At 52.1% G+C, this 18,308-nt stretch overlaps 1 protein-coding gene across 1 annotated transcript; it reads left to right on the top strand.

The window, feature by feature from the left end:
* Positions 1 to 9,782: 9,782 nt before the first annotated feature.
* On the top strand, positions 9,783 to 18,033 carry RFLNB (refilin B). The gene is made up of 3 exons (XM_080826816.1): positions 9,783 to 10,100; positions 12,827 to 12,936; positions 14,938 to 18,033. Exons 1-3 carry the CDS (start codon positions 9,885 to 9,887, stop codon positions 15,266 to 15,268), a joined length of 657 nt encoding a protein of 218 aa, XP_080682942.1. The 5' UTR covers positions 9,783 to 9,884; the 3' UTR covers positions 15,269 to 18,033.
* The last annotated feature ends 275 nt before the right edge of the window (positions 18,034 to 18,308 follow it).

The following is an 18,308-nucleotide window of genomic DNA, read 5'->3' as shown; positions in this document are numbered from 1 at the left end:
CGGACTCGAAACATGGAAATGAGAATGTGTATGCTCCTGTTCCCTTCCACTGGGGCAACTCAACTGAAGAGGGTGCTGGGGCCAGGGGCAATGGACATGGGGACTGTGGCTGCTTCAGAGTGTTCCCCAAAGAGCCCCAGAGCTGGGGGGATCAGTGTGGGTCTTTGCTGTGTGTGAGCTAGTCCCAGGTCTGTAGTTGGGAAACCCTGAACTGGAGCATCAGTGTTAGATAGTATGTTAGTTTATTTGGTTTTAGAACATGGGTCAAATTCCTTCATTTTGCAGATGGAAAATGGAGGCCCTGAGAGTTTCAATCACTTGCTTATCCCCACTGTGATCCTGCACCCCCTCCCAGCCCCTGTGCTACTTCTGTTGCTCTAGTTATCATTTCAAATGGAAGGTACAGCCACTGCCTCTGTCCCCCACATGCATTTCTTCTTACTCAGCATCCAGTCAGCTAGTTTCCAGAAACTTATGTGGAAGGTCACTGATGATCTTCTTGCTAAATTTTCATTCTCCGTGCACTCTCCATTTATTTGATGAGTCCTTCCCCACCCCTGGGAACTCCTAAACTCCTTTGATGCCTTGCTTTCCTGCTCCCATACTTCTTGGTGTCCTTCCCTGACTCTTCTTGTCCTGACCCTTGACTGTGGTGAAGACCCGAACTTTGCACTCCACACTCCTTCAGAGAACACGTATCACAGGTGTAAATACCAGCTGTGCCTTCTGAAGTTTCTCATATTTTTTGTTTGTGTCCCTCCCCGTCAGCTGACCCCAGCTTATCTGCATGTCCCATCATTAGCTCATAGGTGCACCTCCAGATAACCTCAGCCCCATTTCTCTATGGCACCACCTTCCTTTCCTTGTTCCTCTGTCTCAACACCTTAGTCACCCTTAACAACTCTCCTTGTCAACCAATATGGTTATTTAATCATTAGACATTTTCTTGTGCACCTGGGTGGCTCAAGTCGGTTAAGCGTCTGCCTTCAGTTCAGATCATGATCCCAGAGTCCCAGGATTGAGTCCCACATCAGGTTCCCTGCTCAGTGCGGAGACTGCTTTTCCGCCTGACCTTCTCTGTTCTCATGCTTTCTCTCTCTCTCTCTCTCTCAAATAAATAAGATCTTAAAAAAAAAAAAAAATCATCAGTGAAGCTCCGCGTGTGTAAGTATCTTTGCTTACTTGTTCTCACCTTTTTGTAGGGTACTCTTCTAAAATTGTTCTGTTGGCATTTAAAAGGACACCTTTAAAATGCACATTTAAAACGTTGCTAGATTGGGATGCCTGGGTGGCTCAGTTGGTTAAGCCACTGCCTTCCGCTCAGGTCATGATCCCAGGGTCCTGGGATCAAGTCCCACATCGGGCTCCTTACTCAGCAGGAAGCCTGCTTCTCCCTCTGCCTCTGCCTGCTCGTGCTCTCTCTCTGACAAATACATAAATAAATAAAATCTTTAAAAAAAAAATCTTGCTAGCCCTTACCAAAACATCCTCTAAAGAGATGGTTTCACGCTTGCTCTTATCAACAGCATGTGTGCCCCCCCCCTCCTCCACATCACGGGCCCGAGATGTTTTTTCCTGCTTCTCGATCTAGAGGATATAGTTGTAGCTCTGCCTCTAGAAACTCAGTAAGCAGAAGTTCCCCCTTTGGGTTTCGTTACATAAAACCAAATGTGACCCAACCGGGCCTGTATCTTGCAGCAAGGAAGCTTGCTTAGGAAGCAAGAGCCCTGTGGCTTCCCTCGTGGTCAGGGCTCCTGGAGGACGTGCTTTGTTGGTTCACCCATGAAAGCAAAGGTTATCCTTTGTGTATGAGAGAGGTAATAGTTTGATATTAAATTGAGCCTATTTTCTTCTTTATCTCTTCCCTCTCCCCACCACTGCAGTCACAGGCAGGGCGTCCTATATGCACTGTCCTCAGGAGGGAACCTACAGAGATGTCATAGCTTAAATCCTTAGCTTCGGAACTACATAGACTTTTGTGATTCTGGAGTAGAGAGGAAAGTCTTGAGAGGTCTTTGAAAGCCGTGAAGGTCCATGCGAGAGTATTGGGATAGCACTGTGTTTGGGTTTTGTTTCTTATTCTAAAACTGTACCTTTAAATTTGTTTTTAAGATTTTATTTATTTATTTGACAGAGAGAACAAGAGAGGGAATACAAGCAGGGGGAGTCGGAGAGGGAGAAACAGGCTTCTCATTGAGCAGAGCCCGATGCAGGGCTCGATCCCGGGACCCTGGGATCATGACCCAACCCGAAGGCAGACACTTAATGACTAAGCCACCCACGTACCCCTAATTTTTTTTAAGTAACCTCTACATGGGGCTTGAACTCACAACCCCAAGATCAAGAGTCGCGTGTTCTCCCAACTGAGCCAGCCAGGTGCCCCTACCTTTATGTTTCAAGAGCCAAAATTCTGGAGGACTTGACATACAAGCCACACCATCATCACAGTGCATTTTGACATAACTATTTTTTTTCCACTTTAAAAGAAAGAGGGTTTTGACTGTCAGGAAAGGAAAAACTAGAGGAAATATGACTTGGCTTAGAGGCTGAAGGCCACTGAGAAGAAATCCAGAGCCCCACCACTCTGGGCTGAGCCCTCTGGGTGTATAAGAGACCTCCCTAAGTTTGAGGGAAATACTGTTCTAGAAGTTATTTGCCTGGCTTGCTTTGATCAACCTAGGAGAACTCAGGCCCCATAGAGCAGCCTGGAGGAGGCAGAAACAAAGCGCCTGAGGGAGAAGAAACAGTGTCCGAGGGTGTTGTCTGGACAGACAGGCTTAGGGGAGGGTGTGCCCCACAGAGCCCCTCACACCCCATCATGGTCAGGCGATGGCTCCCAAGCAGCCTGAGTTCCCGGAGGTAATGAAAGGGCCAACTCACTGGAAGACCCCTTGCACTGGGACAACTGTGATGCAGAAAGTGTGGCTTATGGCTATGAAAAGTCGCCTTCCATGGCCAAGCAAAACAAGCTCTCCTTAGTGGAGGCCAAAGAGGTAGGAAGGTGACCATGGACCAGGCCCTCACCCCAGCCACCTCACCCCTGCTGTCACCATGTTAGAATAAGCCTCCCTAGATGCCACCCAGGCAAAAGAGAATAAGAACAGTGATTAGCTAAAGCCACGAGTCTTTTCCAGAAGATAGGAAACTAAACTGAGTTAGCAAGACAGTTCCCCACTGGGAGAATACAGAGGCACGTGAGCTCAACTGAGTCCTGTTAAAAAAAAATTAAAAGAACATTATCCTCTCATCTGCCAGAGCACACAGTCATGAAACAACCCCATCACAAGTGAAGAGGAGAATTAAGAGCTTGTCACCATGAACTTGACATGGCATTTCCAGCCAAGAGCATGGCTGGAAGCCAGCCACCCTACCTTTTGCTTCCCTTGGTCACCAGGGCGACAGCTCTGCAGGACGCATGTCCAGCCGTGGAACTGACTCCAGAAGGGATTGAACTTGGAGCCTTGGCCATGTCTGCAGTGCCCTCTACCCAATGAAGCTAAGCCAGAAGAGAAGGACGACCACCAGATCTCTGCCATGACATCTCAAGATCTAGTCCGAGACTTAGGCAAACTCGAGGAAAAATGATTGGATTCCAACAATGGCCTTTATCCCTACAGTTCAGGCATTCTGAGGCCTTCCTGGCTGGGGCCACCAAAAAGCTCCCAAGGTTGATCACGAAGCAGGTGGCATTAGGTAAAGAGGATGCTCCACAGTATACCCCTCAGTCATAAGCAAAGATCGTCAGAGCTCCCGGCCTTGGCCTGTTGTTCCTCTGCCTTTTTCCCCTCTCTTCTTTGCCTGCTTATTTCTTCCTCGGTGCTTTAAAATCAGCACATGTGCTACTTCCTCCAGAAATCTTCCCCCAAGCCTCACCTCCCTCCTTCACCGAGCTGGGTGGAGGTCTCTTTGTGCTCCCACATTCTCTACCTTTCATACAGTAGGTGCTGGTCGAATGAATGAGTCTTGTGGGAGAGCGGACACTCAAATTCAAAACAGATTTTGGTAAGAGCTATCAGCCTTAGGAGCAGAGCTAAAATGTGTTCTGGTGGAACGAGGCCATAAATAGTATTTCAACTAGGAGCACAGAGCCCAAGAGTTTTCAATGTTCATGTGTGATGAAAGGCCCGGGCCTAGCTTGTGTTACCTGTTCTTTGGATTACAAGTGTGCAGAAGGACAGTCAGGTATCGTGTCCTAGGTAGAAGCCTATCTTGGGGGGTAGAAGATGATGATACCTGACATTCTAGAAACTCCTGCTTCCAACACAGCCCGCAAACCGCAGAAGGCCCCTTTTCTGACCCAACAGCTCTGGCCCCAAGAGGGTGCCAAGCAGACAGCATTGATGCTAACAGGTTAGCTGATACTGTGGGATATCAGGGTCCACTTTTCAGCTTTCAAAAACAAGGCATTGAGGGGCCCTGGGTGGCTTAGTTGGTTAAGCATCAGCCCTCGGCTCAGGTCATAATCTCTGGGTCCGTGGATAGAGCCCCTTGTTGGTCTCCCTGCTCAGCAGGGAGTCTGCTTCTCCCTCTTCCCTGCTCCTCCCCCCTGCTCGTGCTCTCTCTTGCTCATTCTCAAATAAATAAATAAAATGTTTAAAACAGCAACAACACGAAAACGAAGCACTGAGATGGGACTTGGGTGACGTTTGATGGTACTGGTGGAGCAGAAGTTCCAGCTGAGGCCTAGGTGGAATATCCCATCATCCCCAGGTCCAGACAGCCTCTTTCCATACAGGACCTGGGAGCCTCTTACAGAAGTCCTAGGAGAAGTGGCAGAAAGCCGGGCCTGCTCAGTGGGGAGGGATTTGGAATTCAAAGGGGTTTTTCAGTTGTGTTTCTTTTACTATTCGCTCCTTGGCCTAGCCCTGCAGGGTTCAAGTTCTAATCCTAGTGTGAGAAGCTGGCATAAAGGAAGCCATGCTTCTCCAGGACCACCCTCCAAATTAACCTCCCCCCACCATCAGGGTTGGCAGCAGCGCCCGGGGCTTTGGATAGTGCCTGGTGAGGAGCAGAGGCATGGTACCCACGACGGCATGGCTATGCTGCTATGACCTGCTATGACCTCTCCCAGGCACCTGGTGGATCCAATGGTGGTCTCAGCAAGGGCAGCCTGCCAGGGAACCGTGGTGGGACACCGTCATGGGACACCGTCACACAACTTAGCAGAACCAGAGGCAGGGGTGATGAGGGGGCAGGAAAAAGAAAATTGACGGCAGGCTTCCCATATGTGTGACCAGATTTACTTATGAGCACATGAGAGACACCTTCAGAGATTTCCAGAAATACCTGTCAGGGGTTGGGGTCATCCCGCAAAAGCGCAGGGCAAGAGGCAGGAAAATGCTAGCGCCCCTCCCCCCGCAGGGATATGGCGTGGGAAAACATGAGAAGCGGTTTTTCTTTGGTCCCTCTCCTCTCACCCCACGTTCTTCCCCCACCCCTGGCTAATTTTCAGCTGAGACTCAGAACTGAAAAACATTTCTTCAAAGGCACGTAAATGTCTTCAGCAAGTATGGAGAGTTCCCAGTTGTACATAGCTGCAAACCACAGCCGCCTCCTGCCTGCGTCTACTCAGCTTTGAACTTGGGGGAGGAGAGGAATGCACTTTGGGGCTACGGCTCCCGGGAAGGGACACCATGGCTCAAATCTTCACTGTGGAGCCAACTGGCCACCTCCATGGGCTCCCACTCACTGTCTCTCCCCTCACAGCCTGGGCAAGCCCGAGTCCCAGGGTGGTCCTGAAACACCACGATGTCTCCCGGCGTCCTCTGGAGTGTGACCACACAGACCTGCCGTGTGTTCCCCAGGGATGGTGACAGCACACCCTTCTACCCTGCCTTTCCGCCAAGGAGCCAAGGGTCTTAACTTCAATTGCTCAACTCAGAGCGATTTTTCTGGGCTGCAAGTCCTTGTCCAGTGTGAATCCACAGGACGGAGCCAGGAGCGCAAGTGTATTGATGCTGCTCCAAGGAGGTGGTGTGCCCCAGCTCTCTGCAAAATCCCATCTGGGTTTTATTTTGCAGAGGCCATGGCCCTTTTCTGTGTAACTAGGGAGCTTTTGGGAGCATTGCTCTCAGCAAACAAATAGAATAGAGGAGGATAGAGTCTGTGTCTGGGTTCAAGGGGATCCCCACACAGGGGACATCAGCCTGACTCCACCCCAATCTGCATTCAGCTTCTAGGTTCAGTGTTGCCTGCTGGGCTGAGCCAGAGGGCATTCCACCCAGTTGAAAGGTCAGAGAAGGAGCTGACCCGTGCCCCCAGGCCCATTTCCCTCTGAAATCGCTAAGCCAGAACCTTGGGATCCCTTGGCTCTCTCTGGTGGAGGCTGTCTTTGTAAGCACCAGGGGCTCAGGGTTAGAAACTGACCTCACCAAGCCTGTGCACACACACTCCCGTGAGCGGTGTCGTTTCTAAGGATCCCCTTTTTAATTCAGCTCCTTTTTTTTTTTTTTTTAAGATTTTATTTATTTGTTTGACAGAGAAAGACACAGTGAGAGAGGAAACAAGCGGAGGAGTGGGAGAGGGAGAACTTGGCTTCTCACTGACCAGGAAGGCCGATGCGGGGCTCGAGCCCAAGACCCTGGGATCATGACCTGAGCCGAAGGCAGAGAAGCTTAACGACTGAGCCACCCAGGTGCCCCAATTCAGTTCCTCCTTTTAATTGAATCCAGCAGGTCACTTGATGTTCTTTGAAAACTATCATCTTAGCCCTAAAATACTTACAGAAACAACGTTTCATTTTTTGAAAAGCATCTGGCTTGATGGGGGGCAGATGAAGGAAAGGGAGGACCTGCTTCTACGGTAAGGCAAATCCACCGCATCAGGAATTCCAGAACCCTGGGACCCAAGGGGCTGAGGTGACAAGGTGCCACGGGACAAGGGTCACAAGCCAGCGTGCTGGACCCCGAGGTGTTCTTAATCTGCTATCTGGCTGGGTTTACTGAAGACCAGCTGTTCCAAAACAATAAGCCGCAGCAGTTGGGGGCCTGGGTAGGGGTTGGGGGGAGGTCCTGCCCTGTGCTTGTCTGACTCAACTCCATTCAGGCATCAGCTTAATTTAGTGCAGAAAAAGAGGAAATGTAGGATTGGCATAATCGATCGGCATCTTTTGTTCCTCAGACGCCTCTGAGAAAGGCCTCAGGCCAGAAGCCAAGTCCTGTGAGGACATCGGTCTCTGTGACCCAGGCAGGGGGACCATGGCCCTGGCCAGCTCTGGAACGCCATCGTGGAGAAGAAGCCACTCTTCAACAGGCTCTGCGGTCTTGTCTGGTGTCATGGAGTCCCCCCACCTCCGATTTCTAGGTGTGCCCCAGCAATCCCTCAAAAGAAGGCCTGTCTTCAGAGGCTGAGCAGGAGTGGGTAAAGGTGGGACCCATTGTCCTTCCCCAGCGCTGGTTAGAGATTTTTAAAGAAGCATCCTTGGGAAAGCAATCGGGAATAAGACGAGGACAACAATGAGCACAGGTCATGGAGCTCTTCCAAAGGACAACTGTACGAACTCACATTATGAGCTCATTGCTCGGGCCAAGCAGATACAGCTGCCTTCCAGGCTGAGGGGCATGGCTCCCTCATAGTGACAGAGGACGTCCCTCTGATCTCGCACTCAGGACACATGGGCAGGTCGAAGCTGGATGGTGAGAGCATCTCTGCTCGTCTCCACCAGGAATGGTGAGTTGATAGAGATGCCAGAGCGGGCAGGACGTTCCCCGCCTTCCCCTCTGTCACCATGTGGCTTCCAATCTGCTCGGACTTCCCTTTGAACTCTTCACAGACAGTCTGACAGGGGCGTACAAACCTGGGATCCCTCCTCATTGTCTTTGGATTGGCTGGGAGCCAGTGGAAGACCCGAGTTTGGTGCCGCTTATGCAGAGGGAGCACCTGTTTCGGGGGAATCTGGGTGGGTCTCCAACTCTGCTTCTTCATCAGTGTCCAGACCTGGGGCTGGATTCATCTTCAAGCCCCTCCACAGTTTTTTCTGTGTGTGAATCAATGCTGGGTTCCTCTGTGGGGAAGGAGGCCACAGTGGACCATTGGCTTATGCTTCAGGAACTCATTGGCAGTTGTCCTGGGTGATGCCTGAGGATGTCCTCTGGGTTCAGAAAGCCCTGCCTAACCTCTACTTGAAGGGTTCTTAGGATGTAGCTGGGAATGCTGGGGGGCAAATTCCCTCCAGGGCGCCAAGTCCTCTCTCGATCAACAGACCATGCTTTCCACAACCCCAAGAAATGCGCCCATTTCTCCCATGGTGCCCCGTGTTGGAGGCAGCCTGGGAGGTGCAGAGGGTGGGATCAGCATGGGCAGGAAGGAACAGCCGCGTACTTGGCCCAGCTTCTAAGGCCCACTGCTAACGGTTCATCCTTGCACTAACCACTGGTCCAAGACTGTGCCCTGTTGACTTTGTAATCCATTCTCACAGGCCCTAAGTGAATTAGCGACCTCCCAGTACACAGGCATGTGCCAGGTTTTATTTTCCAGGGAAGGGAATGATCCAAGGCAAGCGGCCTCCTACCTGCTATGTGACTTGGACCAAGTCAATTCCCTTTTCTGTTACTTCAAAATGATGAGTGAGGAAGGTAGGAGGGCTGAACTGTGCCAGGAGAAACTCTAACATTGACCCACTTTGAATTCTGGCTTTAACAGGTCCCAAGCGCAGGGACCTGTTTTTGCCAGGACGTAGACTGCGGGGCGCGCACAGGACACAGTGCCTCTCGGGGCTGGCACCTGCCAGCTGGGTCTGGGTGCAGCTCCCGCTCGAAGCCCTGAGCTAAACACCCATCAGAAACTCCCAGAGGAGGGTGGCTGGTGGGGGTGGGAGCTTCCAGCATTTACTGAAAATCATGAAGGGCGCTGGGAGCAAACGTCCTAGATTTGAGGATAGCCCAGTTCTACAGCTGGCGCTACTGAACCGAGTTCCCACTGAGATGGAGTCTCTCTGTCAAACTAAAGAAAGGAGGAATCCCCCAATCTGGTTTTTAGAAAGGAACTCCTATGAATGAAAACTAAGTCCCCCACCTATTAGAGCCCCTAGCCCATTAGACAACCTTCAGGGCAGCCTACTGAGCTCGTGTCATTCGTGTCAGTCTGTGCCCACTGCAGAATTTTCCCCTCTGGTGTGGTCACAGCATGTTCAGCTGAGCCGCCAGACCAGGGAGGGATGCGGGTCCCGCTCCTGGAGTCCCCTGAGGATACTCGGAGTAGGTCTCCTCCGGGGCAGAAGTGAGAGCCGGAGACACAGAGAGCCCGCAAAGCTGAGCCAAGAGGCGTTTGGAGCCATACGAGGCGCATTAACTATTAATAATTTCCAGTTGTTTGCTCGCTGGGTTCAGCCGGCTCCCCAGGCCTCCGCAGGCCGGGACTCCACTCTGGCTCTCCAGACCGCCAGGGCTCCCCACTAGCGCCCGCCGGGCCCTGCCGGGCCAGGGCCAGGGGCCAGGGCGCCAAGAGGAGCCTGGTGCGAGCAGGATCCCGCGTCCACCTGTAGCGGGGCGCGGGGTGGCGGCGGTGCTGGGGTGCCTGTCCCTCCCGCGGCGGAGCTCGCCCGGCGTCCCCAGCCCTCCCGAATCGGCCGCGCGAGGCGGAGTGGGCAGCAGCGCCGTGTGGAACTCGGGCGGCGCACGGCTGGAGCGCAGCGGCCCCTGGCGCCGGGCCTCGCGGCTCGGCCGGTGCGGGTCGGTCCCCGCGCGCCGGGAGAGTCGGGGAGAGGCGGGAGAGGCGGGCGGGGCGGGGCGGAGGGCGGGGCCGGGAGCGCAGCGGCCGGCGGGACCCGGACGGCGCGCGGGCAGCCGGCAGGGAGGGCGGCCGGGCGGGCAGCGGCCCCCGCCCGCGTGTGCGCCCCTAGCGCCCCTCGCTCGTCCCCGGCCCCCGGCCCCGGCGCGCTAGCAGCCATGGTGGGCCGGCTGAGCCTGCAAGATGTGCCTGAGCTCGTGGACACCAAGAAGAAGGGCGACGGCGTCCTGGACAGTCCGGACTCGGGGCTGCCCCCCAGCCCCAGTCCCAGTCACTGGGTACTCGCGGCGGCCGGGGGCGGCGGCAGCGGCGGGGAGCGCGCGCCGGTCCCCGGGACGCTGGAGCCCGACGCGGCGGCGACCCCCGCGGCCCCGGTGAGTGCCCCCGCTCGGGCCCCTTCCCTCCCCATCCCACCCGCAGCCGGTTCCCCAGGGACCACAGCCAGCCTTGCCGGCCGGCTCCGGACGCGCCGTCGGCGCCGCCACCCGCCCGTCGGGACGGCGTGGCCATCGCGGGGAGCCCGGGGCGGGAGCGCGGCGAGAGCCTGGCCAGCTGGAGCCGGTGGCTGGAAAATTGTCATCGCCTGGGAGGCGCGGGAGCCCTAGGAGAGGCGAGCCCCCGCCTTCTGTCTTTGGGGTGGCGGCCCCCGGGGCTGCCAGGCTGCGGCTCGGCCATGTTCCTGCCCGGGGCCGGGTTGGAGAGGGGCCGGGGACACCGAGAAGGAACCCCAGCCTTCTCTGTCCTGCGGTCCTGGGACCCCCGGGCTTAGCCCCCCGCCGGTGGCGCCTCCCAAGGACCGGCCCCCTCCTGGCTGGTCTTGGGGAGAAGGGTGTGTGTGTGCTCTCCCTGATTCAGAGAGCAAGAGGAACCGGCGTTTGGGGGCCGTGTTCATGGTGTGGGAGGGGACCCTGGAGAAAAGTTACCCCGTGAGCCTCCCGCCTCCTGGTGCCTGCCCCTTCTCCTGTCACCTAATCCCCATCTGGCACTTGAAGGGTGAGAGGCCTTTAGATGGGTGGAACCTTTCAAAAAGGAATCCTTTTATTTTATTTCAAGGTTTTTATTTAAAGAAAATACACGTAGTCTTTTCTGCCTTAGGATTCGCTCAGGTGGTAGTGTTTATTGCCTTTACCTAGAGCTCAGGGGAAGCCACATCCTGTCTACAGCCAAGGCTCAAAGTGGAGCTCTCAGCCACCCTTCCTACCCCTTGGAGATGACTTTGTATGGCCCTCTCTGCTGGGGTGAAGTAGTCAGTGGCAGCTGCTGTTCCTTAAAGACCTCTGCACGTCAATGGGCTTGGAGTTCTTGACCCAGTGACCCTGTCTCTGGGACATCGGGGCGCATGCCCTTTGGAGCGCAGCACTTGCTTCAACTTGGCCTTCAGAACCCTTGTCTGGCCCTTCTAGCCTCATCTCCCTGACCACAGGCAGATACATACATTGGTGTCTCTGATGCTGTCCCTCTACCTCGCATGCCTTTTCCTTCTGAGCCCGACCCCTCCTACAGCTGCCTTTTTGACCTGTCAGACCCCTGCTGGCCCTTCAAGCTCAATTTGTCACCTCCTTTAGGAAGTCTTCTTTGACGCTTCCCAGAGCCATGCCAACATCAATGGCTTGGTCCCCATTCCCTGGTGGCACTTTGTTCATGTGTCACTTGTCACACCTGATGCCTGTCCCATTTCCAACTTGCACCTGTGCTGAGGTGTGGCATGTCTGTTGGGTTGGCAGGGAGGAGAGAGCCCATAAGGCAGGGGCAGGAGAACTGAGGGCTTGTGTGACTTCGGGCTGCAGTGTGAGTGTGGGAGAGTTGTGCACCTCCCCTCCTGCTGTCATCCCGCAGCCCCCAGGGCTGCCCAGAGGCGGTCCCTAGGTTGAGGATCTGGTAGCCAGGGAGCTGGGAGCAGAGCAGGGCCCACTGTCCCTGCTCCAGGGCTGTTTCCGAAAGCTCTGCGGCAGCCAGTGCCCACACCTTCCCCTACCCCCATCTACTGACCACGGTTCCCAGCCACAGCCCCTCCCCCAGCCAGGGCTTCTTCAGCCCTCCACCCAAGTTCAGGATCTGGACCCAGAGGACACTTCACCCCTCCCTCACCTACCCTGGTCCCCTTTGACTTTGTATTTCAACCCTGCACCCTCACTTGACACTGGCCTGGTAACACGATAAGTCTTAGAGCCTCCCTTCTAAAACTGTCTGCTTCCTTCTCTACCCTGGAAGATGTCGGGGGGCGGGGCTGCCACCTCCACATCCTGGCCCAAGTGTGGATCCTTCTCTCAAATTAGGCAAAGAAAGTGACAGATTGCCAGTAACCCCAGGAACCCAAGGCACTGCTCCCTGTTGAACACTTACCACAGAGGCCCAATTCCAGTCAACTCGGGGAAAACTAGCACCTGTGTCTAGGACAGAACCCTCCCTTATTCAGGCTACCTGCTGAACCAGAAAGTTCAGGGCCTCGTCCGGGCTAGGAGCCAGTTAACCTCTAGGGATGCTGTGCTCTGGTTCTTTGAATTTGCCGAGCAGTGGAAGGTGGTGTAGAGAACTTTTTTGGTGTTCATCTTACCAGTGAGTTTGTGGCTCCCTCTGTCTTGGTTGGGTGTTCATTGAGCCGTCCCAGAGGCTGGGAAGGCACAGGTCAAGTCCCACTGAATCTTCAGTGTGAAAAAATTTCTGGTAGAATTTTTTCGTTCTGGCCTTTTCTGAAGTGTTGTTGAGACCATGACAGGGTTGGGGGACACATCGTTGAGGGTTCTGGTTAGTGAAGTCCCAGTTTGTCAAGCTTTTCTCACTGCCTTGATGCGGGATGGGGCAACTGCCCAGGGGTCTCATCCCAGGGTCATGATGCTGAGCTCCTTAACCTCTCACAAAACCCCAGTGAAGAAAGGAGGCATCCCCTTGGTGTACAGATAAGGTAATGAGGCACGAGATGAGACCCAGTCCTCCTGGCTCTCCAGCCAGAGCTCTCCCCATGCTGTGGGGCTGCCTTTCTCCAGGATCATTGCCAGGACAGGGACACAAATCAGAGTCGGGCCCATCAGCCGGAAGCTCAGAGCCCGGACCTCCATGGGGGGCCTGGCCTGTGGTCTAACTGCCTTCTCCATTCTTGCAGAACCCAGCATCTCTGCCCAGCCCTCTGACCTTTGCCTGCTCACCAAGGCTGTGCCCTCTGTCCTTTGGCGAAGGAGTAGAGTTTGACCCCTTACCACCGATGGAAGTAAGGTAAATACAGCAGGCCCAGATTGGATTGGAGTTTTTCATTTTTTCCTTGTTTATTCCAGAAATGAATGCTTGTTTGTTTGTTTGTTTTTAAAAAGTTAATCACAAAAAAGTGCCAAAGACTACTCATAGTTTGTTGGGTACTATGTTGGATTTCTTTATGTGTTCTAACCAATTAAATATACAGACACGCCCTGCAGCACCTGGGTGGCTCAGTCAGTTGAGCTGCTGTCTTCAGCTCGGGTCGTGATCTCAGGGTCCGAGATCGGCCCCGTATCGGACTCCTTGCTCTGTCAGGAGCCTGCTTTTTGTTCTCCCTCTGCTGCTGCCCCTGCTTGTGCTCTTTCTCTCAAATAAATAATAAAATCTTAAAATCTTCTAAAAATTTAAAATATATATATATATTTATATATAGATATACCCTTTGAAATAAAAACAAGATCATGTTATATGTAAAGTCCTGCGACTTGCTTTTGCCCTTTTTGCCTTTGCATATCGTGACCATCAGATGCGTAGAGCTTTATAATAAAATAATTCCTCTTTCGGGGAAGCTGCGTACCCCGTTGCCCCGCCCCTACTTCAAGGTGCTCTACCCTTGTCTCCTGTTACAGTTTCACTGGGCAAGGACGAGTCTTCCTTTGGGAATTGATCTCATCCGGGATTACCTGGGGGCAGAGATCCACTGAGAGTCTCTGTTAAAGATCTGTCTCTTCAGGGAAAGGAATTTTACTTTTGGTAGCTTGTGGGTTTTTTTTTTTGCTGGAGTTTCAGTTCCCTAACACAAAGGGCCCTTTGATGGGGAACAAAGGCAGCTCACCAGTTTGGAGGTGAGCAGTTCAGTCCTTTATTCCTGTGGAGCTTTTATTTTGAACAAAATGAGGACATGACTTCCCGACCTTAGCTTCCGCCAGCCTCTTACCAACTGGCTTAAGAGGAATAGATGTTTCCATCATCCAACCGACCCACTGGAGAGAATGCTAATTCTTACTCCTGGACCCATGGGTAGGGTCTGTGTGATGCTCTATGAAGCTGTAATAATTACTCAATAAAATGAACTAATGCTTTGCTTACATTAAAAAATAATAATAGTAATTAGCTCCCAAATTACCAAAGAAAGAGTTAAAAAAAAAAGTAAGGTAGTTGTTGAGGAACATGGAAGTTAATTTATTTTATGGAAATCAAGATGGTAATTGGCTCTGATAAGGTCAGATCTCTGCGTTTCTGGTTTGAGGGGTCTCCCCATTGAAGACCAAGGGGGACCAAGTTCTAGTACTCAGTATTACTGAACTTTTAAGAATTCCTGGGTTCCTTCATTCTGTCATTAAAGAGCGGATGTGGGAAGTGGGGTACGTCTGGCTGGCTTAGTCGGTAGAGCATACAACTCTTGATCTCAGGGTTAGGTGAGTTCGAGTCCCATGTTGGACAGAGAGCTTACATTTTAAAAAAAGCAAGCTGATGGTGACTTCAGGGGACAGAGAAAACAAAGCATGGACCCCTTATGAGGGGCTAGAACCCACCTTGTTCTGCCACTGACATACACCACTTGCTGCGTGTGAACACTCCGTTCAGTTACTTCTGGGCACGTTTCTCAGAAAGAGGAAACAAGACGTGGAGAAGCAGCCGGAGCGGCTCTTCCAGCTTACACACATGGGTGCCACCTCCAGGGGCTGCCGCCTGCCAGGAGAAACAGTGCATACAGGGTGAACGTGGGGATCTTGCACACCTGCCCATAAATCCCATCCCCACCACTCACTCCCACTGTGACCTTGACCTCTGTGCAGCCATTTCTTCTCCCGGATGCTTGGTTCTGTTAGATTAGATCCTGGAAAGAAAGTGCTTCAAACAGTACGGCCCAGTAAGCTCTTCCTCAGCTCTGGGCTGCTTCTGACGAGAGCAACCCCGTCTTGGGGTTCGCACCCCACCAGAGGATCAGGGTTACAGTAGGGGCCATCATGCCCCAAGCTAAGGGGAATGGCTTCGAGCTGCCTTCTCTCTCCCACCCAGGTACACGTCGTCGGTCAAATATGACTCTGAGCGGCACTTCATCGACGACATCCACCTGCCCCTGGGCCTGGCAGTGGCCTCCTGCAGCCAGACCGTCACCTGCCTCCCCGACTCCACCTGGCGCAGCTACAAGGCAGAAGTGCGCTTCGAGCCCCGCCACAAGGCCACCCGCTTCCTCAGCACCACCATCGTCTACCCCAAGTACCCTAAGACCATCTACACCACCACGCTGGATTACAACTGCCGCAAGACGCTGAGGAGGTTCCTGTCCAGCGTGGAGCTCGAAGCCTCAGAGGTCCTGGGCAGCGACGGCCTCTCAGATGAGTGCTGACGGGGGCGGGGTGGGCTCGGACCGGCTCTTCTGCTGCCCTCGAGGGGCCCACGTGCTCCAGAGGAGTCTGGCCTCGTCATCCCTCAAAGTGCGGCCTGGGGAAGAAAACAATTTCACAGCCTCTTATAGTCATGGAGAGAATTGGGTTTTTAAAAATGTTCAGATTGGTCTCCAAAGGTGTGTATTTCTCATTTGTCGCTGCATGGCTTCCCCAAAGTCTCAATTTGTCGAACAAGTAGAAAGCCAACTGGAGCGAAAGGAAAATGGCCCCAGTTTGAAATAGGGAGGGAGGAGAGGGCTCTTCTACTCTCGGCCGGTTAGCCTGAGGAAGAACGTGGAGAAAGTCTCTGGGCTGGAAAATGTGAGCTGTAAGACCTTCCAGCCCTGAGTCGTCTTCCCCCACAGCAGTGCTGGTTCCCTGAGCTGTGACAGCCATCTGGGTCCAACCTGTGGAGAGCTCAGTTCCACTCCGTCATTTATTTCCATTTCCATTTGTATTTCCTGTTCACCCAAACTCTCGGAATTCTCTACATCCTCTTCATATCAAAAAAAACCCAAGCCACAATATAAGATGCCTTTTTAAGAAAGAGAGAAAAGTTTCACCCTGTTCTCCCCACTCTTCAGGAGGCTCACATCCACCAGGGGCCCGTGTGAGAGCCGTGGCCTCGGTTCTGGGTCCTTCCACCGGTAGGGTCCGAACTTGGGCAAAGTGCCTTGAACACTTGGCATCTGGTAATGTCTCCCCAGGCTTGTGTAACTCTCCTGATATGTATTTTGGGTTTCCAAATACTTTCCTATTTTCTTCATAAGACAAAACATAGCCTAGAGAAACAGCATTTTGAAGGACTGCTTAGGGAAACCACTTTTGGGGACTCCACGAGGTTTCGGCCCACCCAGGACTGGCTGGTGTCTGGGAGAGGCAGATGTAGATGTTTCTGGTGACCTGCTTCATCAGGATGTGCGTCCTTTCCAGGGACTCCCGGTCAACTTCGACAGAGTCAACACCGCAGAGGAGTTCTGCCAGTGCCTTAAGTCTAAGCCAGAAAGCAAGAAAATTGCCCCATCGTTCCCTCCAGGTGCAGGAAAGTTGACTTCAGGATAGGGATTGATGTCACAAGCCACACCCCAAAATTTGGGTGCCGTTGGGATGGTGCACGTTTCTTGTAAGTGCTTACTGTAACGTAAGTGATCTGTAATCATGGTGTTTGGCGCATGTGGAGGACACTTCGAGAGCTCAGCTGAGCCAGGCTCAGAAACAGAAGGGGTGGCTGGGCCAGAGGCTGTGGTGGGCCAGGCTGTGTCTGGTTTCAGCCCACGGCCCACCCTGCCTCCCTACCAGCCCATGCCTCTTCCTCCTGCCAAGCCCTGAGGGGTTTGAGTGAAAAATGTGGCAGGTAGCCTTTTCTCTTCCAATATTGGAAAGAACCAATCCGTGAATATTTTCTTTGAATACATCCAGATTAGACCATGTGCTCGAGGGTTGTAGAGTATTGTAAACCCGGATTCCCGCTGTATTTTGGGGTTTCTGTTGATGGCTTCTGTGTGTCCTGAAAGCAGAATCGAGAGCTGTCTGGGGACCCTGGAGCCACAACAGGGACTTGTGTTCTGAGGAGAGCAGGCATGATGATAATCACTCTCACTTAAAGTCATTCGAAGCCTCTAAAGCCAAACTGTCTGGTGTCTTCTTCAACTTTAACAATGTGTGGTCTGTCATGCCCCTAACTGTTGGACGAAACCGTTGGTGGAGCCTTTGAGTGGGTCCGTAGTCCCCAGTTTGCCACAGCGAAGCTCAGCGGCGACCCATAAAAGTGGCACTCTGGGACTCCAGGACCTCCGTCATGCAGAGTGACAGATGCTGTCCTCCTTTGGAAGAGTAAATTACGTGGCATTTCTTGATTAAAATAGATTTTTTTTCCTCTCTGATTTCATAATCTTGGCACTTAAGACAAGTGGTAAATGTAAATTTTAAATTACGTTAAGAGAGTTCCCAAGGCTTTGTGTCCTGGCCCGGTGGGGACACGTGGATGAGCTCAGAACGATATTATAGGCAGCGTGGCAGGAGAGACGTATGGGAGAACATGGCCTTTGTAAACGGTAACGTTTTGAGATGTCCGTATGAGATTTTGTTTTGTTTTTGGGGGGTTGGGTTAAGTTTGGACAAAGCATTCTAGCTGTGGAGAGAATCTGAAATATATCAGTAAAGTAAGTAGAAGTGAGTCATTGTGAATGGGTAAGGCGAAGGGAAAAGCAGGTTTTATCTTAAGTTATTCACTAGGGAACTAGCTGCAGTTCTTTCTAATCCTTTCTTTCCCTTCAAACCTGCTTTGCTGCAAGTTACGGGAAAGAAGCGTAAGAAGATGTAATGGGACACTTCAGGGTGGATCAAATGACATTGATCTTGGTGGACTTGTGTATGAGTTTACGAGGTGGAAGCAATGGTTTTTAAAATTCCTTAAAACCCATCATTCTTAAGCATATCTGAGAGATACAGTTTACTTATGAATTAAAAAGTCTTTTTTCTCAGTCTCTTAAATTATAGCTTTCATGTAAGAAGGATGATTTGTATTTTCAGAGAAAAGTTGTTTCCTTTTCAAAGTCAGACCTTTTGAAAAGAATAATTACCTTTTCATTTGACTCTTTTCCTGTTTCTAACCTTAGGAAATCCAGAACAGTGTTTGACAAAAACTATTTTTTAAATTTATCTTTGACATCTGTCCCATTGCATTTTGCTTTGTGACCTCTTCATTTAACAATAAATTATCTTTAAGAAACAAAACTTAGAGATGCCTCTCTTTTTTACAGTAAAATCATGTTTTGGTGAAGAAACATGAGAAAAACACCTCATCTTGAGAAATTTTAAGATGTGATTGTATTTTAATACCATGATACTTCTGTCTGGAGGAGCATTCCCCTGGGGTACAGAAAGATTTCACAGGCACCCCTCAGCACAGATAGTTTTAGGGCATTTGTTTGCAGATTCAATGTGTACTCTTTGCTAAAACCCATCTACCCTGAAATTATGACTGGGCCGGTGCCTTCC

Source organism: Martes martes (assembly GCF_963455335.1).
Source record: "Martes martes genome assembly, chromosome: 16".
Classification (NCBI taxonomy): Eukaryota; Metazoa; Chordata; class Mammalia; order Carnivora; family Mustelidae; genus Martes; species Martes martes.
The sequence above is the reverse complement of the archived record's forward strand: the minus strand, read 5'-3'. Positions and strand labels throughout refer to the sequence as shown.